Raw genomic sequence first — 26,341 nt, 5'->3', positions numbered from 1 at the left:
TAATGGAAACTATATTTTCCATAAAAGTTTCATATATTCCTTTGTTGGAAGGATTTCAGATGAGTGGGAAAGCAAACTGTTTATGCACAGCAAATCTGGTGTTTGCCCAGGGTCGTCAGGGAGAGATGATGGTTGTACTTTTAATTATATGCCCAGTTAAAATAAAAAGTTTGGTGATTAAATTTTCAGCATGGTGAAAACTCCAGGTCTAAATATTGCATTTCAACACACAACAAACCCAAAGTCTTAAAAAGGTGGTTTTTTTGGTTTTTTTTTTTTTTCCTCTGCATCTCTTCCGTAAAAATTTTTCATCACTGATTTCATTGCATTATCAGGACTAAAATGAGAAACACTGCTTAGGAGCAAATATAGCATTTGAACAGGGGCCAGGAATTCCTTTTACAGTATAAGCTTTTGTGTGAAATAAAAGCCAAACAGCTGCTCGCAACTTAAGTCTGAGTAAGTGATCTAATGCTATTGCTCTGGTCTCAAATTTGAAGCTAAATTGTTTCTTTGCCAAGGACCTTGTGCCAACCTACCTGGTCCCAATTTGTGAGAACAAAGTACATTGTTTCTGCTGCTCTGGGAGTGAAATAATTTTATTTGACATTTTTTTTCCATTATAATTTCAACCCTGATGTGGGAAGCCTCCAAGAGGTTGACATTCTACTTCTCACCTCCAGTCCTCCAGGATATATCTCAAGGAGGCAAATACCTCCTTGTAAGGCTAGTCGGGCATGATGTATGGGGGTATTTTAATATACCTGAAGACTCTTTATTTGGCTATTAGTATAGTTGGCTTTTGATTTATTTGGTTCTTTTTTTTTCCTTTCGTTCATGTTGCTGTGCTTATCAGCTGCTCTCCAGGCTTTCCCTGGGTCACCCTGCCACCATGTGAAATCTCTTCCCAGGGGCTGCCAGAGACACCACCAGAGCCTGAACTGGAGACCCACACCCAGAGCTGGGCCTTGGTGGAGCGTTAGCTGTAACTAAGTCTTTTGGCATCAAAGCTTCCCCCAGTCCCCAGGAAAAAGCTTAATCTGGGACAAGGCAGATGTCCCCAGATGACTTTGGTGAAGGTTTTTAATTACTTGAGATGCTTCTAAATGTGGGAGGTGACCAGAAGCTACTATATGTGGGGCAGTTGATTATAGTTTTTTTTCAGTTGTCCACTTCCTCCCCTGTACAACCACACTTGTACATTATTGGGAGGATGGAGGGAACGTTTAAATAACTACAAAACATTGTGGCCAGTACTGTTTAAACTCAGACCAATAATTTTCATGCTTTAGGGGGAAAAAAAAAAAGTCAAATTGCCAAGAAAGGAACTTCCCTAGCTGTATGGGAAAGGTAGAATACTTCTACAACCCTGTTAGGCATAGGCTGTATCTCTCAGATACACTGTTGTGCACTTGCCCTTTCACAAAAGGTTTTAATTTCCAAAGAATTTGAATTGTGCTCTAAGCGTACAGTGAGTGGTTAAGTTCCTGTAGGATTTATTTCAACTGTATTAGCAGAAGGGAAGAGAAGAACCCTGTGGCCAAGAAATGCCATGTCCTTTCCTGTGGTGGTGACTGCCTTGGCTGGGACCCAGGGAGATCTCAGAGCCACCCCAGCCTCACAGGGCAAAACAGGATTTACATGCTTGTTCTAAAGAAATGGTTTTTTTAATAGAAACTTAAAGTGAGCATATATGTATTGTATTTAGAAGTTTGTTATTGAGATTTTTTTCTACCTCAAAAAATAACTACAGGTTTAAAGAGTTTCGGTGCATTGATGTGATAAGCATGGCATAAAAATTTGTGTGCGAAGAAAATGGGGAAAAAATTCCTGAAGTCATCTGGTCCGTCTCCTGAACGTGTTAGATCACCCACACAATTTACATGGTGCTGCTACCTGTGTTTCTTCTGGTTGCTCTTCCATCCCACCAAAGGCCAGTGAGAAGACATTTTCCTGGCAGTGAACAGCATCAATGTGCATCTGTTGCCACCAGCCTCTGCAAGGTCACAGTAATGTAATAGCCCTTTCCTGTGTGCTGCGACATTTTAACGGCGTTGCTCAGAGTACCTCTCCCAGCGTTGTTCTACTGATACGTTTACTGGGACAGTAGAGTTCCTGATGGCTGAATCATGTTTCCTTTAAATTACATTGTCAAAAAGATCATTTCTCTTGTGTGTGTTATGACTGGCACAAACACTAAATTGACTAACACAGTGTCAGTAATCATCTCATGTCCTAGTCTGTGGTGCAGCATAGCTCATCTGCAAAATCCTCTTCCAAAACCATCAGTCGTTGTCACCTGGCTTCAGAGATAACTGTACGTGTTCATGCTTCTGGATCCCACGTGGTGCGGAGCGGTGGGTGGGATGCAGTGTCCTGAAGCCATATGCCCCATCCTGCCTCAAGGTGCCCCTTAAACAGCTATGCCAAGGGAAGGGTCACATCGTATGCGAGAGAGGACTTTATTTTCTCTCTTCTTGTTGTGTCGGCAACTGGCTGCTAGCAAATGGTCTGCTTTCTTAGACGGACTTCTTGTTGGATAACCCAGGGTGGTATGAATTCGCACATCGATCCTCCTCCCAAACCCTCACAATCGCATCATCACCTGTATCCATCTTCTGTCACTTAACTCTGTTGAAGATAGCGGTAGCTTTGCTGGATATTTTATATTGGGTAACCAACCATGTTAATATCTGTAGTTTAGAGATATTTGTGTGACTCGGCTGTCATTGTGGTAAAGTAGTATGATGATTATTTGTTGTTGTTGTTGTTTTGGTACAGCCTTTACTTGCATCTTACAAGGCTTCATCAATGCTAGCTTGTTGCTCATCACCTGGTTGGATTACTGTAGACTGCAGGCTTTTCAGAAGCTAAGCCAACATAATAGCATTAGGTTTTCAAAATCGATTATTGTTTATACTGAACTTGGCCAGGAGCACACAAACACCAAATGGCTGCTGGAGTGGGTTTGGAGCAAAACTTAAATCCCCAGTGTTGTATTCCCTGGATTTCCCTTGGTCTGCGGTATCTACTGGGACGTGTGTGTGCTGGTGGTAGCTTGCTGGTACTGTTGTGTAGCAGAAGATATCTGTAGCTGTGGCATTTTCTCCTCATATATATCCCACGTGGAAGGAATTTTGCTGTGTGCATTTTGCTTCACTGAGATATGCTTTTGCTCTGTCTTTTGAAGCATATGGCACTGTGGAGCCCTAGTCAAGAGTTAATGCAGATGAAGGTTACGGAAACAAGTCCAGAAGCAGACGTGGTATTTGTTTAACAGGCTGTTCCTGATCATCTTCATTTATAAAGATGATGTTGCTTGTGGGGCAATGTGCAGAAAACAAGGTAGTCCTTAGAGGTAGAGGAAATGCCTTCTGCATGCAGAAAACTTGAGGGGAAGAGAGGATTAAACAGAAGAAAAAATTTTCTTTTGAAGACCACAGGAGAAAGAATTTAACAGCTTTTTTAAAGATGCTGAAACTGTGACATGTAGTCATGCAGTGTTGGATGAGTTCTGAAACAGGAAAACTTTGATTTTTATGTTAAACTTGATTTGTAACATGGAAGCAAAATCTGTTGGTGATATTAGCGTGATGGTTGTGGGCTTGCTTTTGGGATGGGCTTGGCCCTGTCCCTCAGATGCTTTATGGTTTGCACATGGCAGCTTGCACTCTCCTTTTTTGGAAGCTGAGAAACAATAACGGTGGAAAATGCTGCCCAAATGGGCATTAACCATAGACTACATCCACAACTCTGTGTGTGTAAGAATAACATCTAAATACAAAGTATGTGATTCTCTGCTTACAGGGAAGCGTACGCATTAGTGTTTAGTTACTGGCATCTTTTCTGAATGCACGAGGAACAGCATTATTCAGCTGCCTCTCGGCCTCGACTCGCTCGTTTCTCTTCTCTGCAGTTTTTGCATATAGAATTTTGAAAATGACGAAGAATTTACTTATTTTTTTTTCTGCTGTGGGATCCTGAGTCTGGAATGGCTAATTCTGATTGTAGATAATGTGCATTAGCTTTGAGTATTTCCATGCTCCAAAAATGCAATTCATCAAAACACAAGTACTTTGTGTCAGATCTGAATGTTTCACGAGAGATTTTGTAATCCAACATGTCAAACTTGTTTAAATGTGAGATTGTAACTGAAAACCAAAGGAAGCAATAAGTGCTTCATTATCATGCCTACCTTACAGAAGTGTCTTGCAGTTCTTGGAAAAATGAAAAACATTATGTTTCTGCAAGAAATACACAACAGTCTCATGCTGTGGGGGCACTCCCAATATGTGCATGTGCTCCTCGTGTTTGTAAACAGGCTGGTGTTTCACAGGGGCAAATTTAGGGACTCAAGCAGAGCAACACTCATCTCGGTCTGCTCAACAGCTCCAGGCAACCTGGTTGCTGGTTACTTCTTGCTTCTTTCCTGAGGTGACTTTGTGTTAGCAACTGTTTGAGTAGGAAAAAGCCTAATTTACACATGTGTTCTGAGAAAGCAGACCTTGAGGGTACCTGTTTTCTCATCTGTTCCAGGCAGGGATGCTTTAAGTTACCTAGTGCTGAAGATGCTATAAGGGTGATGAATTCCAGCCAAATGCTGCTGGAGGACTCCAGTGTGAGTTTGGCATCACCTCTGTTGCCCAGCTCTATCACTACACGGTTTTCTAGCCATAGCAGAAAAAGGAGTCTGTGTTCATCTTCCAGATTTGATAAAACTGCGCCTGACTTGCCTAACAGGTAAGGCTCTGAAAAGATGACTGTGACTTGCTTTATGAGGTTTTTTCCAACCTTTCTAGGTGTTTTAAGTGTGTAGTATCTTCTTGTACTCACATAGTGGTATCTGTAGTATCTCATCTTGTACTTCAGTATGAGTCCTGGACAGAGATAGTCACTTTCTCATTAAAAAAGTGAAACCAAATCCATGTGCATGTTTGTGCACAGACACTTTCTGAAAGATTTTCAACATTACCGCCTCTGTCCAGGACTCATACTGAAGCAGCTGCCTGGTGTAGATGTGGGAAACTGAAATCTACCGTGAAAACCTTTCTACCTTGCATGTAGCAGCCCCCACAGCTGCCAAAATATGCATCCTCTTGTTTTAAAAATAAAAGGGGGTGTGGGGTGGGGTATATTGCATACATCTGCTCCTGCTCTGCACTGTGCTGCAGCTGTGCCAGTGTATTATCTGGAAATGGCCTGAGTAAGACCAGCCATAACACGAGGGAAAAAATCCCATGTTTGATGTAAGTGCAATTGTGGCTTTATTCCAGTCACTTCTTAATTTATATCTCAAATTCAGTTTATCTTCATGCCCTGGTGACTAAACAAAAGAGCTGTATGCACTTGACTGTTTGAAGAAACTGTCTCTGGGTGTGTGTGTGGGGGGGAAAAATGATTTAAGAGGGAGAGGGAATCTAGAGTACTGGGCAAGCCGCACCATCTCAGTTGTTTTAAATGGAGCAGAATCAGCGCTTTGGTTTCAGCATGTGTGTATATATCACCTCACTATTTGAATGAGCTTGAATATTTATTTTTTTTTCTTTTGCAACAAGCATCCATCCAGGGTAAGAGGGGCCTCGGTTGGCTACAATTAAGAAAAACACTTAAACACCCTATATTTGTTTTTGGTCTTGAAACATATCACCTCCAGCTAATATACTTTGTGTGCCAGTTTCACTGGTGCTGGAGGATGTTAGATCTGGGACTCAGATTTCCTCTGCTGCATCTTGTTGGGATGCTTTAGGACTGTGTTCCCCGAGCTGTGCATTCATCCCATCCGCTCACTGGATCTCTTTCATTTTAGCTCAACTGCAGGTAAAGAAGAGTTTGAGGCTGTAAACCTTTAGTGCTGAGGTCCTGAGGGTGCTTTAGCTAAAACATACGTTAAATGCTGCCCCTTTATTATTCCAGTAAATACAGCAATATTTCAGCGTGGTTCCTGGAGCAGGAATTCTCTTCCCCGAGGTAGAGCACAGCTGCCTGACATATTGTGAGGAGGATGCTTGTGTGCATCTCTGCTCAGAAAGGCTGTGCGGAGGTATAAGGAGGAAAACAGTTTGTTGCTTGTTCTGTGTCTTGAAAGCAACTGGATCACATATTGAACTGCAGGAAGCTTTCCTCAGCTAACAACCAGAGGTTGCCTTCTGGGTGGCTCTTTTACTGACATAAAACAGCCCAGGATTTCAGAGAGCTTTGGGGCACTTGGGCCAAATTTAAAATGAATCTAGATATTATTTTTCTTGTTTTATTTGGAAAACTTCTGTAGGCTGTAGGTGCTGCATGTTTCCAATCTGAGTCTGGTATTTGCTTTGAATCTTTGGGTCCGTTGGAATCCAAAGCCAAAAAGGTTCACGCAAAGTGTTGTGACCCAAAACTGTTTAATCTTAGATCTGCGGTCTTGGAGCCCGCAGCCTGACTTGAATACCTGATGAGCATCAGCTGAGCAAGCATCGCAGAACCTGACTTCTGCCCATGAACCATAAACCTTTTCCCCAGGGAACAAGAAATTAAATTGGCCTTTGTGCAGGAACAGCCAGCTAGACCGGGGCCGCGGTTTCCTCATGCTCAATACCAGATCCCACAGTGCGCTGCTGCGAACTTCTCCTTCCTTCTAAGTGAAGCCATATGAAGAAAAAAAAAAAATCATCTCCACTTTTCTGAGAGTGGCTGAACCAACCAATTTGTTCAAGCTATTCTTCTGGTTGATTCATTTTTAACTGAAAAAACACTGATATATTGAAGGCAACTTGAAAAATGCCAAGAGGGAAGATGAGGAAACAGAATCTGAACAGTTTCAAGCTCACAAGAAAAAAAAAAAGTGCAAGCATGTGAGTGGGTAGACCATCCAATATGGTGTACAACTTAATCCCATGTCAGAGCACAACGAGTTAGATATTAATTCATCTAGAAAGTAAGGCACTAAATGTAAGCTCAACGTTTACGATTCAGAGGACTCAACATGATCAGCTCATTGTGGGCAAGGGGAAAAAAAATCCTCTGATGTAAAGATATCCAGTGATATAAGTCTTGATTTCACTTGGCTAAGGTTTTTGCTTGAATTTTGTTCCCAGCTACTTCTTTGTATCAATGTACCCCAAAAAGAGTCCCTGAGAGCTTCAGCAGCATGTGGCTTGAAGAAAGAGATGGGCAGAGGTTTAGGGTTCATATGTCTGTATAGATGTGCTCAGTGGGAAAGGGTGATGTGTAGGAGAAGTTTAAGTGAAAAGATAGCGCAAGCCTGGTGCCACAAGTTCTTGGGTAAAAATGTGCCTCAGTGGCTTAACGTTTAAAAAGCATCAGCTATCTTCAGTGAGGTTTTGTGAGCTGTGGTCTCACGCTCTTTTTCTTGCTGGCATTTTACACTTGCTTTACTCTTGACGAACATTGATTTACCTTATTATACCCAAGAGTAAGGCAGCAATTTGCCTATCAAGCTGAAGGGACAGGAGACAGTGATACAGCCTCCCAAGGCCGGGAATGTGGCTCAAGGGCCAGATCTGATTTAATTACGAGGGGCAAAAAGACATTGAACACACGTAGGGCCATAGACCTGTTTTCCTGGTGTTGATGGATTACAGCATTCATCAAGCAGCCCGATTTGCAGCTACCCAATTTGCCGTAGGTAAATTAGTTCAAACAAGGTTAATTTACTACAGTGTAGACGAGTACGTGGTTTTGGCTTTTGACAGTATTTTACATGAACTATAAAGCGATGTTGGTTTTTAGTATTTCATTTACTCGCCCACGGTAGATGACATAAGTGGCTGCTACCCAGCAGAACAGTCAATTGAGTCTATTTACTGTGAACTCTTTACCTTGTTTCTGAGTAGCTATTCTTTAGATATACCCATCAGCTCTTCCTCATAATGCTTCCAACTAGCAAGATACTTCATTCTTATACTTTGTCTTTGGGTTACTAAATCTATCATCTTACTGTAAAGTTTATGGTCGTGTCAGAAATTGCATATTATGCCCTGGATTAAGGCTGTTTAGCTTGAATGTGACAAGTTGTTTAAAAAGATTGCTTTATGCTTTGTGTTCATTCTCCTCTCCAAATTGTCTTTCATAACAATGTAAATAAAGAACTCCCAGAACTGATACGGCGGAACTGGCATGGTTAGAGGAAAAGGCTCGGCTATTACACAATTGACATTAATGCAACATAAATCTTAATTATATTGAACAAGTATCAAACTGCAAGGTCTTAAGAGATGGAGTCATTAGGTAACAGTTTACAGTGAACATTTATCTTCAAACAAATTCCCAGGCCTCCTTAATTTCCTTTGTAGTCTCTTAAAGGGGTTGGAAACAAGACGTGTAGTATGGACTTACTGCTAAGAGAGCTGGGCATAAAGTATCCAAAGTTGGCCACCCAGCACAGGCTAGAAATTGCTAAAGTATTAATTTCTAATCGTGCAGACCATAAGCCTAATTTCATCTGCACAGGATGAGGTTGCATTAATGACTCCCGTGTTACTCCTGCGTGCTGTCCTCTTGCTGCGGGGAGCCAGGAGGTCTTTGTCCTTCCGCTCACCCGCATCTGCATCACAGGATTGCAACTTCCAAGTCTTGCCCAAAGTGGATACTGGATGTGGTGCATTTCCTTTTAATCCCTGCTAAAATTTTTTCTCCTCAAGAGATGTTGCCATATTCAGCTATGCGGTAGCAGCAGGGTTCTGGATGTTGCTTCCAAGATACTACCTTTTTTTTGCCCAAATTGCTTTCAGATAAAACCTGCAAGTAAAATGGATAAGAATGGGGGTTTAGGGTTGGTTTTCTTCGCTCTCTCAACTTGGGTTTATCTCGTGGTTGCCACAAGCATGCTATACTTCTAATTCCACATGCTGCACCCGTCTTACAGATTTCCTTGAAAACTATAGGGAAAGAATTACAAGATCATAGAATGGTTAGGGTTGGAAGGGACATTTAAAGGCCATCTAGACCAGCCCCCCTGCAGTGAGCAGCGGCATCTTCAACTAGATCAGGTTGCTCAGAGCCCCGTCCAACCTGACAATGAGTGTTTCCAAGAATGTGGCACCTACCACCTCCCTGGGCAACCTGTGCCAGTGTAGGCACCAGTCAGTTTTTCACTGTTGGCATGCAAGGTATTACGAAATCTCTTAAATTAAAAAAAAAAAATATTAAAAAGCCAGTATTAAATTCCTTTTTATACAGAATCTTTGGTTTCTCGCAGTTTTCTCATGTTCTCTGCTGAAAGGCTCCATCCTAGGCTTTATGTGGGAGCTCCGTGTATTTGCCCTTCAATATCGGTCCTCCTTTAAATGCCTGAAAGCATCGCTACCAACTCATTAGTCACTTGTTTAAAAACTTGGCCTCCCTCTCCTGCACCTTCGTTAGGACATCTCCTCCTCCCTAAGAAACCCTGTGCTTTCTCACTGCCACTAGCAGAAGAGGTAAAGCAAAGCTGTTACCGAGCGAATTACTCTAGATTAAACGCACCCAGGAGGAGTCTATCAAAGGACACGGAAGGATTAAACAAGGCTGGTGCTCACAGCAGCACGGGGGAGCGGTGGGAGCCTGCTGGGGCTCAGGCTCTGCCTGGCAGTCAGGCCACCACAACCAGCCAAGAGGGTGCTACAGGCAGATTAGTTTTAATTACTCCGTTAAGACTTGTCTCCAAGGTTGGAAAAGGTGGTTCCTCTCCAGAGCAGTTTGACTTCAGGCTGGAGGGAGTAAACATTCCTCCTGGGTGTTATGTGGTATAATCATCCACCTGATCTTGAGAATTAAGGCAATTGAGGAGGCAGCTGAAAATACATTTCCAGGCAATTTTTTTTTTTTTTTTCTATCCCATAGGAAATGGTGAGCAAGTTGTTTAGGGAGCTACGACAGACATTTTCCACCAGCCCCTTGCAAGGGCACCCCAGGCTCTGGCTGCCAGCTGCACCCCCAGGGCGGGGGGAGCCCCTGTGCAGGCAGGGCTGTGCCGGGGGCTGCGGGTGGGCTGGGGAGGGTGGGCACTGTGCAGCTCATCCTGACTTTGGAGAGGAACTCCAGGCCATGGCTGGGGACACAATTACATGTTTGAGCACAGAAATGTTATACAGCAGGGGAAATTTTGAGAGGAGTGCAGAAATATTTAATGATTTTTGTTTATCGTGCTTTTCTCTTAAAGAAAAGAAAAAGGGCACAGAAAGGGGAGAGAGCAGCATAGTTTCACAGACAAAAAATGATCTTTTTGCTTTTCATTAACGTTGCTGTCACCCAGCAAATGCTCCTCTTGAGCTGGCTGACCTGCAAAAGGCTACAAAAAGTGGCTTTTTGTTCCCATCTGGCAACATGCATGTCACGGGTGTGTGGATGCTGCCAGCTCCTGGGCAGGGAAGCCTTGCTGCAGCAGGGAGTCTGCAACACGGCAGCTACCAGCATGAAGGACACAGTGTTATGCCTTTTTTGGGGACCGGGATGCTCTACATTTGCTACAGCAGTGGTCTGCATCTGTGCTTAAGAAAAAAAAAAAAAAAGATTTAATACAATGCTACACAGAAGGGTTAGAATACAAGCAAGTTTTATAGGTCAGGAATTATAAATGTGTGATCAGATCTAGGCACAAAAAGTTTTCTTGACTGAGACAATGATTAGTAGCAAAAGGTTTCCGTTCCTTGTTCTAATGTGATTTGCAAGATTGTAACAGCCATTTGCAGCATGCATGGACTGCACAGGGCTGCCAGCTGCTCTGCAAAGGGGTTTTTTCCAGAATTTTAGAGCATTTAAGACCTGGTTCCTTCTGCTACATGGGCAGCACCAATAACTTTCAAACCTGCTTCCCAGCTTGCCTAGGAGCCTGGCCTCGGCTTTTTCATTAAAACAATGTATTTTTTGCAGGGGGAATGGTATTCAAGATGTGCAACCTACTGGTTTTTTGGTAGCTGCGAAAGGGGGGAAGACATGGGGAGGTTTAGATCCGAAGGGAAGGACATGTGGCAGGTCCCCTTCCAAACTCACTGCCCGTGGGGCATCGCTAACCTTCTGCTCTCTCCGCAGGCCCTCCAGGGAGGCGGGGGAAGCCCGGCCGGCGCGGAGAACCCGGTAAGCACCGTCTTTTCCCAGTGACATTGCTGGGCGCCTTGTGGGTGTTATTGAGCTGTGTGGGAGCCTTTCAATAATGGTGCTGGTCACCTTAATCTAATGGGCTGCGGAATGGGGGCTTCCCATACCCCTGCATGCTGGGTACAAAGGTTTTTATGAAAAACAAAGCTAAACCTTAAAAAAAAACCAACAAACAAACAAACACCAAAAAAAAATCAACCACCCAATAACAATAAAACAAAAAAATTCCCACTCAAAACACCGACTGATATTGCATATTTTATCAGTCTTTCCATTTCTCCCTTGTAGCATTCAGACCTGTTGTTATGCCATCCAACAGTGAAGTGGGACATTGAATTAGCACAAAAATACGGCAACCCCGCAGCTGTGCTAGATGGGAGGCATGCACCGGCTTGTTTCTTCTTGTCCGTACGTTGCCTGCCAGGCCCACGTGTGTGATGGATAGTCTGTGTCTGCGTTCCAGAGTCAGGGGTACCCACACCTCAGCCACCAGCCTTGGGTGCATCCCCTGGGTGCCGAGTGTGCCCTCAGACTTTGTGAAACTGCAGACCAACCTTGCTGAGGATTTTTGTTTGAGCTGTTCAATTATACGCCTCTGTCACTTTGGTATCTGGTGGGTTTTGTTTTTTCTTTCCTGTCTTGTGAAGTGGGAAAGCACCGATCCTGTTTCAGCTGGGGAGAAGTGCTGTTTACATTTTGCTGTTAGGGCTGAAGTGCTGTTGGAGAGGGGAGAGATGCGGGTTGGTATTGCTCTTTCTAAGGAAAACAGTCAGACAAGAACGTACCTAGAAAGTCACACAGGGTTTGCAACTGCCTCTGCATGATGGAAAGCAGCGGATGAAATTTCACAGTCCTCAGCTCTTAGGTTCTTGAACATTGAGAGAATGAATGGGGACCAGGTAGGTTTTCATTTAGCAAGGAGGCTGTTTCTCTCCTGCCTGTTGCTATAGCAAATACGTGGCTGGGCTTTCAAAAAGGGCAACATAACTTCCTGGTCACCAATATTGTAAACAATTCTTTTAACTCTAGGGAAAGGAAATTTTGGGGGGTTGTGCTGTGGACCATGGAGTGATCTCCATGGCAGGCAGGCATTTCCCTTCTGTTGATGGTATTTCACAGTGCGCTATGTGTGTTCTGAGATATTTCTGCTCCTAAAGCATGAGGGATTGCTCATGGCCAAGGGATGGGTATTGCACTGAGGGGGTGGATGGTATGGTGAGGGATCCCAGCCAGCTTCATTAAATCCCGTTTTCCTGGCAGTTGGGCTGTAGAAACAGCCACCAGATAGCTTTGATTATTTTTCTGTTTGTCATTTTAAAAATATCGCTAAGGGCTTTTGAAGGAGCACAGTGGAGTACAGCCTTCAACCAAGGGCAGTAAGTGAGGTCAGCCAATGAATTTAGCTTTTGTATTCAGGCAGGGATGTAAACATTGTCCAGTGCGTTTCTCTAGCCCGTACAAAACTTTGGGAGGTTTCACTGAGCTTGAGCATGCCCTTGGCCTTTGCTCCCTTCTCTGTGTTTCACACAGGAGCTTCTAAAAAGCGATGTTTGCCCTCATGCTGCGGCACCTTCACAAGTGCCACTTGAGCATCCCCCTGATGAAACTGAAAGATGCCAGCAAGTTAATGCAGGACCAGCAGGAAAACAAGCTTTATAGAATAAAAACAAACAAACAAAAAATATCAGTCATTAAATAACTTGTGATCTTGTTTTGAACTTTTCTGCAGTTGTGGAGGAAAATCGAGGAGAGTGAGGGAGCCACCCATGGGCAAGCAAACATGCGCTGGGGCACACCAGTTAATCGATCCAATGCAATGCAGCCCCTGCGGATTGCTCTGCTGCACTGCAGTTAGAAACAGCGAGAGCAGACGTCCCTCTGTATATTGGTTTTGGCCGAGCTGCCAGATGTTTGTTTTCATAGATAGCTTGAATATATATTTCTATATTTGTTTGAGAACCTGACCACACATAAACCAGGTCCTTGTTCCTTTGCTACAGCTGATAAATGTGAATAAACCTTTGTTTGTGTAGCAGGATAGTGTCCATCCCCAGGGAACCTGTGTGGTTACAGCTTTACAGCCTCCAGACAAATGCTGTTGGAGAGCCAAGAAGGCTCAGCTCTGGTCTCTTCTCTGCCAAGGGGAGCATTTTTTCTGGCAATTGTTGAAATGATCATGTTGGAAAAACTTTTTCTGATGCATATTGAAACTTTCAATATATATCTCTTAGAAACAAGCAGAGAAACTTTTAAGAGATCATTCTGTCCCTTCTAACTCGCACCCTCCTGTTGATTTAAACCAGGACTGAATTTTACTTTTTTCTTTTGCCGTGATGGATTCAGGAAAAAAAAAATTAATCCAACAGCTCTGTTTCTTGAAACTAAGAATTCGTTATCCCAAAAGCACACAGAGACAACCATACTCTACCATAGAAAGACACTGTACCATAAAAAAATTCTTTTTAAACCATTTCTAGGAAAAAAAATAGATGCATAGGTCCCATCGTCCTTATTCCTGCTCATGGGCATCAGCAGTTCCTAGCGCAGCTGGGAAGCAAGCACAGCCTTGAAGACCCACGTGCACCCACCCATGGAAACAGTTGGTGTATAAAAAGAAAAACACACTTTAATACAACCTTATGTGGGACTTTCAGCCTTTTCTGAGCGTGAGGTGGAAGGAAGGTTTTGCAGCACTAGTTGCTGTGGTTGGTCCTGACAGCCAGCCTGCACATCTCAGATACAGTTCTTTTTCCACGCCAAAGGCAAAATCATGTTTAATGTCATGTTAGCTTATTTTTTCAGTGTGATATGTCCCAGTGAGGATGCAGTTCAACTGTTGTAGTGAGCGTTTGTGAAATAACACTGATTTTAGCAGGGGACCTGGGAGATTTTGCTTCCCCTCTTGCTGCCAGCTGGTGCTGTGTGAGCGGGATGGGGTATGGCTGCACAGCCTTCCCAGGGCTTTACGTTTATGTTTTTTAAAAGATCGATCTAAACCAGGGTGTTCCTGAAGGATGGACGAATCTGATCCAGGATTTGGGAATTTAGTGTAAGTCTTGGTTCAAAGTCTCTGCACAACTAGACGATGGGAGATGATACTCGTGTTTCTCAATGGCATGTTGCTTTCTTCCCCTGGCTTGAAGATTAATTCAAAACCTGACCTGACCTTCAAAATCCCTCCAGGAAAAAAAAAACAGGAGAAAATACACCTGAAATGTTAAGTCTGGGAATTTTCTGAGTATGTCTCTGCAGAGGTGATGTCTTGGTTTCACATGAAGCAAGAGCTGGTTTGGGGCATGAACACCCAAAGCTGATTGCTGCAGCATCGGGCAGCACCTCTTTGCTTCACCTTCAGCAGAAAGGGACAAATATTGGCACTTTTAACCTCAAAATCGCCCCTACAGGTAGGCCGGGAAAGGCATTTTTTTGGTGAAGTGTTATTTCATTGGAAAATGTTGACTTGGCAAAATCGCTGTTTCAGGCAGTAAAAGTTTTGTTTACAAAATTTTTCCATTTCAAAAACACTTGTAGGGGAAATGTTTTGAAATTGTTGAAATGGGATAAAAGTCTTCCGCCCCACCCCCCACAACTTTTGGTTTCCAAATTTACATTATGCTACTACTGTTTCTTTAATTTTAACTTCTAACAAAGTTTTGATTCAAAAGGGGTTTTGCCTTCCCCCCCCCCCCCCCCCCCCCCTCCTTACAGCTATTCTGTTTAACAGAAATGTCCTGATTTGGAACAGGGAAGAATCTAAAGCTTTTTTCAAGGAGCAAAAGCAAAGCAATTTCTATGCAGGGAAACTATTTCTCTCCCAGCCCTACACGTACTTAAACCCCATATTTTACACATTAAGACCCTTTCAAACCACTTGGCCATGTGATTGTGTGGACAAGTGTAAATATACAGTTGTTACTCAGTAAGCACATGTGTGCATGCGTGCGTGTGGGTAAATCATGCAGAACTTTGTATTTATTTGGGGATTTTCATTGATCCCTGTATTTCTCATGATGAGTTGCATACATGTACCCAGGGACTGCTTTGGCTTCTTCTGAACTTTAGGAAGAACCTAATCTGTCCCGCATTTGTTCTCAATAACGAGCCTCTCTGCTAGGAGGATGTATTCCCTGTGCGCACCAGCGCCGAGGCACAGAAAGGAATGACTGAGGTCAACAGGCAGTGACAAATACTCTTGTTCAGATTGATGCAGAGCTGATCTCTGAGACTTCTTATGACTGTAGCAATTGTCCTCCTTCCCATGACTTAGTTACTCCCCTTAGAGCATCCTGGATTAATAACTCTGTGTGTATGTATACATGTACTGTGTGTATAAATACACACACATGTGTTTATATAGGTACTTATGTGTATGTATGTGGGGTTTATTTTTTTTTTAATGGCTTCAGATGGCCACAGGTGTATGTGTGCTACCTTGGGGATGGATCCTTTACCCATTAATGGCAGCAGCAAAGTCCCCTCTGACTCTTTCTGAGCTGTTGGAAATGGCTGGCTGGTTGTTTTTCTCCTGCCTGGTGTTCTGTTCTGTCATGGTAGGGAAGCTTGCATGATAAGTGATTTGCAGATTAAACCAAAAAGCTAGCTTAACCCAAAATTCCCAAGCTGGAAAAATACTTGGATATAAATGACTGTGACCTGTCATTTCCCATATGTTTGCGTACTTCTGGGGCTGATGCCACTGTGACCTGCTGGGTCTTTGGATACGCAAAACAACATTGATGTTAGTCAATCAGGAAATCTGGGTCACTTATTTTTAATTAGTTTCTGTTTTCACCCCCTGCTAGCGCAACTCCTCATGTTCTTATGGAATCTCTTGGTGTTTCCAAATATTTCCAGGCCCCTGCAGGCTCAGGTACTAGGTGTTCACCCCCAGCAGTACAGCAGTAACATGCTGCAGATCATGCAAAAGCTTGGCACGTTTCCCTTGGTCAGTAATAGTAGACCAAAACCTGTGCGTTTGCAGGTTGTCTTTCTTTTCTTCCTTCTGAAATAAGTCCCCATGTCATTTTGTTAGTTTTAAATACGCAAAGGCTGTCTCCAACTTGTATTCATTCTAGTAAGAATTTCTATGTGGTTTCATTCTTTCTTTGGAGCTATCAAACTGATTCTCACTAGTCAAAATTATTAGCAGTCGATTCTGGCAAATTTCTCTGGAAAGTGTCTCTCTTGTGCAATGTGCCCGCATCAAGGAGATGACCGGGTGGGAGGCAGCCCCTGGGTACGTGATTAACTTTATTGTTGGCTTGCAAAATATTTGACTTTCTTCCATAGGAAACAAGTGTCTTGTAGTTAGGCTTTTGAAAAACACGTTCTGCAAGCCGGAAAGTTATGTCTCGAGAGGTGAAAAGATCGGTTCAGTAAGTTTAACTTTATGCCTTAATAAAGGTTTATCTAGCCCCATTTGGCTAACAGCACAGCTACAGATTAGCCTAACTCCACTGATGCAGATGAAGACCATCCCATGTTGCAGATAGAGAGCCCACCGTCCAACTTTGATTCCTGTATTTGAGAGGAAAGCATTTTAAAGAAGTGCTTGCGTGCACGTATTGGGAGAAAACAGTAGCTGAGGAAAGGAAAAAGGCAACAAATTCCACGGAGATTATAATTGGTACATGTTTGAAATCCCATATTAAAATAATTTCCTGACCACTTCTTGTTCGGGATTTAGTTTTGACTCTTCTACAAAAGGGCTTTTGTGGGTTAGTTTGGCATAAGTGAGTTAATAAATCAGGTTCATGATTTTCAGTTAATAAATTGGCAGAGGCATTGACTTCTGTATTCATGAGAAATTAAACCAAGGAAAGTCAGCTAAGAGCCTGTGTGAGTTCTAGCGGTAAGGAAAATAGGCTTCTGGGCATGGGGGGAGATTTGGAGACTGTCTCCTCCTCTCCGTGCTGGCCAGGTGCTTGGCCACAGTTGTGTGTGGAGCTGACTCTGTTAAGCTGACGAACGCAGGGTAACAGGCTAATTCTTGGCAGATGGTGCTGCCTGCTGTTACCTGCCTTCAGCCCTTCTGCTTAGGCTTTTCTTGGATTTGGTTATTCAACTTTTCAATGTTTTGATTCTTAAACAAATTTTAAAAACCTTGGAATGCCATTAGCATGAAATATCCTTCTTGTGTATTTTGACTAATGTAAGATGAACCAAGCTGATTTTTCACCCCCTAACCCCCCAGTGTAATTTTTCCCACATTTTTTTTTTTTGATTGTGATTAGTTTCTGGGTTTGATTAAGCAGGAAATGGAGTATGAAGAAGCCCCAAACAGAGCTATAGGCTGCCTTGTGAACAGGAGTGGAATGTGGATTGCGTTAGACCAGGAGCTCAGTGTTCACCTCTGTGTAGCACCAGCCTGGGTGAGCAGCAGGAAAGCTGCAGAAATCGGTGTGGCAGGCAACAAAGACCCCTGCCGCGCAGGGGAGTATTAGATTTTTATTTTTTTTTCTGCTGCTATTATCACAGCTTCAGACTGTGGCACTGGTACCCAAATCTTATTGTAGATATGAGGGATTTTCCCCCTAGATCTCGGGTACCGGCATCAGCCTGCCAGCTGCCTCTGAGCACAACAAAGCCCTCGAGCAGGGGCCACGTGGAGGTGACACAGGACTGCAGGGTTGTGTGACATGTTTTGAGGTCCAGAAGGGATGGAGGACCAAATGACAGCAACATTTGGCATCTCTGCGGCAGCTGTAGCAATGTAGCCCCTGGCACTGCACTGTTCCTTTGGCTTTTGCAAGCGTACTTCCAGCTCCTCCTGCATAATCTGAAGAAAAACAATGGTGAAAACACGTTTTTGCTCATAAAATTCCAGCTGTGCTGCCTGCTTTTTGCTGGTGCTCCCCTGCAGTTGCATGTGATGCCCCAGGCCCTGAAGGCAGGCAATAGCTTGTGACATGCCTGAGGTCTTGTTGGGGGGAGAGGGAACCGGGTCACACTGGGGAAAACATGGGAAAAGACTGGTTTTACACTGCCTGTAAGTACTGCTCTGCCAGCAGCATGGCTGAGATGGCCCCGTAACAGGAGATGTGGATGGTGTTAAGTGTATCTGAAAAGCCATCACATTGGAATTGAACTGAAAAGTACTGAATTGCTCTAGTTTTGGTTCCTGCTATGTGCTGTTTTGTCAGATTACACTTCTTTGTAATTAAGTGACTTTTTTCTTTGTTTTTCTTTTGTTTTCCAGGACCTGCTGTAAGTATCGTGGATTTTACTGTTGGATCAACAAAGTTAAGGCTTCCCCTTCCCCCCCCCCCTTCCCCCCCCTTCCTCCTCTTCCCCCCCTTCCCCTGCCTTTCGGTGTTGTTGCAAGAGTGCAGCATTTTTTAGTAGAGGTGTGTCTGGAAGCAAAATGAGTACCAGATGCTGCTGTGTTTTTTGGTTTTTTCATGACTGTAGACAAATAGAGGGGGGAAAAAAAACTTTAAAATGTTTAACTTGCTGCCCAGAGGGACTTCCAGTAATGTTAAACCCAGACGATATTTAGTAAAAATACTCCCTTTAAAGAGTTCTTTAGTACACTTCCATTTAGCAGTAAGAGTGCTGTACTAATATTTTAATGTGTTAGTGGGTTTATTGGTTCTAAAGCTCTGTCTTGCTTTTCTTATCTGTTGTGTTTCCATCATTTAATACAGATTTGGTAGCCTCACAAGGGGGGCTAGAGGGAAAGCCATAGCCTGCTTGCTTCTCTCTTTGAAGTCTTGGGGAAAATAATGAGCATTCCTACCAATGCAACCAGAAAATTTATGGGGAATTTGTTGTTTGAAGGGGTAATAGTTGAAAATGTGTCAACTCCTCCTTCCAAATGTTCAGACGTGCCTTTGGCTGTGCCACCACCACGTCCAAATCTGATGTTCTCCTGCTGGGTTTGGAGTGAGAATAAGTTTCATTTGTGCCCTCCAAGTTGCTAAGGGATTGTTAGAAAAGAAATTACAGATATTAGGTGCTTCTGGTTTTCTACCTTTCTTCCCCCAGAGGAGGAGGAGGAGAGGTGCAGGCTGTTTGCAGCCATTTCCTTCTCCATTGTTGCGCTAACAGAGACGTTTCTTCACGTAGTCCTCTTCCTATAGAGCCTCAATGGGCTGAAAAGCAATTGTTTCAGGAAAAATGAATTTGCTAAATATTCCTGGACTAATTAATTTCCAGTTCTGTAAATCAGTTCAAAAGCCAAAAGGTGACAAGCAAATGCACGTGAAGCATGGGGGCTGTCACAGCACCATGGCTTTGGTTCTCCTGGGGTTGGCAGTGCTGCATGTGGGTTCAGTTAATGGCTTTCAGCCCGTTGAATTTTTGCTTCTATTTCAAGTCAGTTTTTTAATGTGAAGACTTAAGGGGGGGTTGAGCAAAATTATTATTTGGCCAAGTTTTGAAAGAGTTAATAGGGAAAATTTAAGACTTAACAGCTTTGGCTTGACCATCCTTCCAGGAGATCTGAATGAATTTGCTCTATAAGTTGTACCCAGTATTAGCAATAAATCCAGGACTGGCTTGAGAAATGCAAACAAATGATTTATTTTTTTCATAGTCTGTGTTCAGAAACATAGATTGTCAATAAATTCACTTTTCTATAAATATTCTGTAATTAAAAACTACAACGCAGCCTCTCCAACCCACACAATAGAAGTGACTCTGTGGGTTTTGGAAATATTAGTGACTTGGGCATTGACTGCAGGAGCATCGTTGGGGGGTGAATTCCTGCCTGTTTGGCCCAGAGCTCAGTGCCACTGCCTAGGTCACCTGCTCCACCACAACCCGCATCGTGGTCACGTCATCGGGCAAGATCCTGGGCTCATGGAGAGCATCCACTGAGGCTGAGCACAGGCATGTGCAGCTGGGGAGCCCTTTTGTGTGCTAGGGCTGGTCCCCGCAGGGCTTCTGCCTGGTGATTGCAGGGGGGGTTTTCCCCTCTTTGCAATTAGTGTAGTTTAGCTTAATTATAAAAAAAAAAAAAAAATTCTCACTCAGTGGCAGGTTAGAAATGAAGAGGATACTGCCTATTTAAAACTCCATTTATACATCTTTTAAGGGACGTTTTCCTCTTGATTAAAGTACTTTGGCTTACTTAAAATGGAATTTATTTAACTGTTTCAGTTCTGCTCCTGCTCAGAGGCTGTTATCAGCCCACACACAGCTGGCTGGGTTACGCTTCCTCACGTGTGCTGTCTGTTCACTTTTATTGTATGCGATTCGACGTAGGCAACATATGGTACACTATTAATTTTTCTTTGTCTCTAGTTGGTTTCATTTCCTGGTTCCCACGGCATATTGAATTGCAAACGGAGCACAGGGGAGATTTAACACAAACAAGACTCTTTTTTTTTTTTTTTTCTTCTTTTTTAATTCTCCCCTTGCCCTTCTTCAAATGACAACTCCTGGGTTAGTTCATTTAAAAAAAAAAATAAAATCCTGCATTTGTAGAGTAAGCAGCATTTGCCGGAGACTTCCTTAAACATAATATATAATAAATGTCCTAGAACCCACAGAACCACAATATTATTTTATTTCAACAGTACTGTATTTAAGTCTATTAGTTTCTTCTGTTTCTTGATTTTGGCCATAAGGAATCGATTACATTTTACATGTACAGCATCGCACTCTGCTGAAACTGTATCCTCAATTCTGTTGTTCCCTAGTAGCAGTTGTTCTGGTATTTTATTTTTTGGCTGTCATAAGCTAGTTGTGTGTATGAAATTATTAGAATTTGTGGTACAGGATTTGTGGCTGTTGGATGATTGATCATCCTGTCTGTGAGTAAGGGGTATTCTGCTCAGATGTGCTATAAAACCTCTGTTTTGGAGGGTATTAAAATCACATGCTGGGTAGGAAATTTCTACAATTGAAGGATAGACTTACCACAGACTGTAATTAAACATTTACAGTCCCAGATATTAACAAACACTTTATGTATTAGCATGCTGGCTGGGGAGCTCACCAGTGAGTGAGGGTTGGGAGTCACAAGTGTTTCCTATTTATCTGTGTGTGCTCTAGTGCCATAAGCCTCCATAAAAATCTCACTGTACACTTTATCCCAAGACTGTAATTTGTTAAATAGGTGGTTGTTGAATTCACTGTCGCTTCTGGATGGATCGGTAGTGCTGCAGGAGGCCTTAAAAGCTGCAGGGGCACTTAGCAAAAGGGAGAACCCCTGTATGTGGTATGAAGGGGGCTGCCAGGGCCGTTTCATGCCATAAGAAATGTATGAGTCTGACTGCATATCCGCAGCATGCTGACATAACCTGTGTTTATGGTAGCAGATGACATTGCTGTACCAGATACACGCTTTACTGCCTACTTGTGTACCAGCTAATACTTAACAGCTCCTTCCCGGGAATCTGCCTTACGTCTGGCTTGCAGCAGGGTCCTCTGCTGTAGCTCACAGCATGTTTAACGGCAGCTCGAGCTGTAAACACCTTTGGAAACCCCCCGAGGAGAGCAGAAAAGGTGAAATATCCTGAATGGGTTGTGTTTTATTCCACTGATGTTGCAGGTGTTACTAGCAACTTAAGTAAGGTCTTTCCCGTAGCATCAGCTTTTCTTTCTGCTTCGTTGCCAACTAAAGCAAAGCTTAGGGGTGAGCTGGGAGAGCTGTATCCTGCAAGGAGATCAGCGGATCTAAGAGCAGGAAACCTTCATTGAATCCTGTGCTGGAATAGAAGCCCAGTGATTGCTCCTGGGCAGACGGGCTGTCCCGGCTGCTGGCTCAGCAGTACCACAGCATCCCTGGCCTCTCCCCAGCACCCAGGTGTTGCCGTACCTCTTGGTTCCTGTGTCCCAGGGTAGGGTTACGGCCAGGATCTAATGTATGCCATGCACATCCCTGGCTTCAGGGGCGGCTGAGACTGAGCACAGACAGCAGGGATGGGCATGAGTTGGCAAAAGCCTTGGTAAGTAGCTCAAGGGAAGCACAAGATCAAAATCTGGGGAAAATATGCCATAGGTGGTGACCTTTCTAATAAGAAAATTGTCCCAAGAGGTTTCTCTAGAGAGAGTTTAGTCCAGGGACTGGCTGGGGAGCCGATGGCCCAGTCTCCTGCCTGCTTCTATGTGTTGTCATGCTGCTATGGGTGCATTGACTGACTTGTTATCTCACTTGTTCCCCCACCACAGGGGCAGTCAGGACGTGATGGTTACCCGGTAACTCTGCTATTCCTTTTATTTTTATTCTCTTCTAATCTGCACTCCGTGGTTGTCTCGGTCTTTCCCATGACACTTTATTTTCTCTGCCTGTCTTGGCCTCTTCTCCCCAACCCTTTCCTCCCTCCTTCTTCATCAGTGATAGTCCTTTTGAGGGATTTAGCCCTAGAACTCTGCAGCCTGTGCAATATTGTCCATTAATGTTTGTAGGGGTGAAATACTTGAGCTTTTTCATGGCATTATTCATACTCTTGCCTAAGAGTTCACTGGGCTGCAAAGTTAGTGAAGGCTTTGGGCTTTGTCCCACTCACAGCTACAGGTGGCCAGATTTGGGGACACTGGTGAAAAAGCTTCAGGTGTTGAGATAAGTCCTTATTTGCCCATCTCCAAACATTCTGCCCTTGCTCCCTTTGCCTGGGAGCAGAGGGTCCTGCTGTGCCTGTTGGCAAGAAGAAATTTTTGCAGAGGCTTAGAGGAGGAGGAAGGGTAACCTGGGACTCCATGCCCTTCCTATGGCCATGAGCACCACTGAAATGTCTCTGTGTTAAGAGGACGTATCTTCTGGAGGAGAAATAAGGCTGGCAACCTGTGGCTGTTAAAGGCTCCGAGCTGCTTTCTGCAGGAGGGAGACCTGGTTCTGGCCAGATCCCCTTGTCCCCATTAATGCCCTTGGATGACCATGGCGCTCTGGCTCTGAGGGGCTCAATGGCTCATCAGGGAGCAACTCCTGCGTGTGCACTCACTATAATTAATAGGTTGGTAAAAATCACTGTGTGGATCCTCCGTGTTCACAGCACACTTCCAGCTCTGCTCCTGCTTTTTGAACGGGTGCAGTGGGTCCTGCACGGCCTGATGCTGTGGAAGGGGCTGCTTGACTGTTTGCCCTCCTGTTCCATTTATAAGGTAATGAAGAGTAGTTCACTTTCTCCTTCCTGTGGTTGATACCCTCTTTTTCTTTTTTCCCCAAAGGAGTGTGTTAGGAAACCTCGCTCCCTGCCTGTGCCGCCTCGTGCCCTGGGGCTGTGCCCCCTGAATGCCCACGCACCACCGAACCCCCTCGTGTTTTGTGGCTGTGGCAGAGCTGGAGGGAGCACTGAGCTGCCTGAGTTTTCTTCCTCCCCAGACCCCTGCGAGCCCCCCGGGGAGGACAGAAATGTTTCCTCAGCGGCACCGGCCCCAGAAGGGGAGAAAGGGTGGCAAATGGGGTGGATTTTTCACAACAAGCCAGTGCTGCCGTTATATCCTTAAGACGAAAGCACTTGGGGCTCCACCAGCTGATTTTAAATAGTTTGGTACGAGGGAGCAGCGGGGAAGCCCGCAGGCAAACAGGGCCGCTGGTTTCCAGAGGAGAGGCGACCGCGGCGCGCGCAGCGCGGGCTTTTGTCTCCCTCAGGCGGTACCAGCCCGCAGCGGGAGCGGCCCGGCCCCCTGCCCTGCCGCCTGGCTCCGGCCTCGGCCCCGGCCCCCTGCCCTGCCGCCTGGCTCCGGCCTCGGCCCCGGCCCCCTGCCCTGCCGCCTGGCTCCGGCCTCGGCCCCGGCCCCCTGCCCTGCCGCCTGGCTCCGGCCTCGGCCCCGGCCCCCTGCCCTGCCGCCTGGCTCCGGCCTCGGCCCCGGCCCCCTGCCCTGCCGCCTGGCTCCGGCCTCGGCCCCGGCCCCCTGCCCTGCCGCCTGGCCTAGAAGGGGCAGCGGTGCCGCGGGATGCCCCGGCAGGGTGCTGGAGCCAGGAGGCTGTGCAAAGGAGCGAGTGGCTTGTGGGGAACGCAGAGTTTAATTTATTAGAAGCGTAGCTGGGAGACTGCCTTGAGGGGCTGCGGAAGGGCAATTCTGCGGCGGCCTCGGACCGCCAGCCCCGCAGCAGCCGCTGCTCTGGCACGGCGCGCCCGGGGCTCTGCCAGGCAGAAGCGCGGGGAGGAAGTGGTGCCGCCGGGGGCGGAGCGTCACCTCAGCGCCGGCCCCGCCCCTGCGGAGGGATCTCGGTGGTGCTGCGGCAGCTGTGGCCCTGCCACCCCGGCTGCACTGGGGGGACGGCGTTCATGTCACTAAAAGTTTTCTCCCTTCGCTCACCTTTCCCCAGGAGCCGCCGTCCGGCTGGCCTTATCCTGACTTCCAAAACTGGCTGAGCCAAACCCAGCAAACACAGTTGCTGCATCCATGTGGCCGTGGCTACGCTCATTAGCTTTATCTAACGAGGAGGTGACGATAGCCGCATTTCTAAAACAATGCGCGTACCTGAAGAAGGAAGAAACTAAAAGCAGGCTTGAGCGCCTTAGCAGCAGCACATGGACAGGCTTTATTCCATCCCGTTGCATAGTGAAATCGATTAAATTATTTAGCTCCCTCCAGGGTGATCATACAGACTCTGAGCTGTTTCAGGAGGCGACTGTGGTGCGAATGCAGAGGTAGCGAGTGGATATTAAATGGTGTTCGGTGTCCCAAATAGGTGCAGTACCACATGTCCCTTGCTGGCGGTGTGTGGTGGCTATTTGTGAGCTGCTGGCGTTTAACACCCTGCGAGCGATGGAAGCCCTAAAGGGATGAAATCACCCAGAGACGGGTCCCAAAGAGAATAAGATGGTTTCAATAGGTTGATGCTTAAAGAGTGGTTTGTGCTCTACAATAAAACTTTGTACTAGAACCAGTTTCTTCTTTATGAAATTCTGGGTTCATTGTTATTTTGTAAACCACAGGGAGTCTTTAGTTTGTATTTTTAGGCTTACAGTGTATCCTGCTAATGTTACTATGAAGAATGTTGGGGTTTGTTGCTTTTCTGGGGTTTTTTTGTTTTTTTTTTTACTTGGTTTTGACACCCTGTTGAACGTGGATCGCAGCATATGCCTCAGCCTGAATTTCAGTGAAGGTTCGTATGAGTTAGGGGCTGCTTGAGTCTGAATTCTCTCTTCTTTTGCCAGTAACTTTTGAACTTGGCCCATTTCAGCCAAATTTGACAGAAGGACAAAGACTGTGCAGTTGAATAGCTTAATGTAAACTTTTGATATCGGGGCAGATTAAGGAAAAGATATCCCTAGTGAGGCACAAGCTCAAGCTGCCATACACGGGCCTTTGCCATATTGGCTGCTTCAGAGATTACCTGAAGATTGCCCTTTCTGAGATTTTCTTTTTTAATTGCAGTGCTAGGGAGGCTTTTAAAATGTTTTTGACCCCCAGACCAAGAATCTAATTCAGTTTGGGGGTTTTCTAACAGATGAGGAAAGCTGATGTTGGAAGGACAAAACTTGCCTTGCTAGACTTGTAACAGCATTTAACAAATAATAAAATTGCAGCATAAAAATCATCCTCTGCAGGTAACCCCATTACACACAGTGGAAACTGCATTCAGCCTGGGTGGGGCTGAGGCAGGTCCCATAGGACCCCAGTGACTGGTGAACAAGGCGGAAGCCGTGACTCGCTGTGCTTCTCGATTTAGCTGCGAGGAGAACCAGGTCTTGGGGGCAGAAGGGTCTCTGGAGAGTCAATTTAAGAGCTGTTAAACTGAATATCATTCAGGTTCTGCAGGGGCTTGAATGTGGGTTATGTGTGTGTGCTCTCTGGAGAGCTGAGGACAGAGAAAGGCAGATCTATTTAGCATCCAAAATACCTACAATATTTTTTTTTCTTACCTTGACTGTGTAATTTGCAGGTAGTAACAGTGGCAGTGATCATCATAAGCTCCTGGCTTTTGGGGTGCAAATCTGCTTACTCTGAGAGCCTGCCTTGTACCCTCTGAGCTTGCAAGAATGCAAATGAAGGCACCAGGGAATCAGGCGGTTTTTATTCTTTTTGATGCCAAAAGACTGATCTTAATCTTGGAAGTCCTTTTTAGAGAAAAATACCTAAAACATCTGAGGGGGAACAAAGCACTTTACCCCAAAGGTCGAGAGCAACCAACAGGTTGCTTTTCTCATCTGAGAACTACATGGTCCTTCTTGCAGGACACAGTGATGTTCCTCTGGTTTCTTGTGCTGGTGGTGGTGGGCTGGAGTAACACATAGGTCTGTAGTGGTTGGTGTCCTGGGATGAACAGGCAGCATCAATGACTGAAAACTACAGGATAAAGGATTCCTTTATACAGAAATACCAGAATAATTGGTAATTGCAGATGGATTATGGGGCTACGTTGATTCAT

The 26,341-nt window shown here is 44.9% G+C and overlaps 1 protein-coding gene across 5 annotated transcripts in view; it reads left to right on the top strand.

Annotated features, from left to right (window-relative positions):
- The window catches only part of COL23A1 (collagen type XXIII alpha 1 chain), a 189,345-nt gene that overhangs the window by 123,856 nt on the left and 39,148 nt on the right, over positions 1-26,341 (top strand). For 4 of the 5 annotated variants that reach the window (XM_037396588.1, XM_037396587.1, XM_037396586.1 and 1 more), the window contains exons 3-5: positions 11,008-11,052; positions 18,272-18,279; positions 22,192-22,218. In XM_037396588.1, the coding sequence (XP_037252485.1) occupies positions 11,008-11,052; positions 18,272-18,279; positions 22,192-22,218 (80 nt within the window). The remainder of the gene's footprint in view (positions 1-11,007; positions 11,053-18,271; positions 18,280-22,191; positions 22,219-26,341) is intronic. The other variant, XM_037396585.1, reaches the window with a different exon arrangement.

Source organism: Falco rusticolus, chromosome 8 (genome assembly GCF_015220075.1).
Source record: "Falco rusticolus isolate bFalRus1 chromosome 8, bFalRus1.pri, whole genome shotgun sequence".
NCBI classification, from domain to species: domain Eukaryota; kingdom Metazoa; phylum Chordata; class Aves; order Falconiformes; family Falconidae; genus Falco; species Falco rusticolus.
The sequence above is the reverse complement of the archived record's forward strand: the minus strand, read 5'-3'. Positions and strand labels throughout refer to the sequence as shown.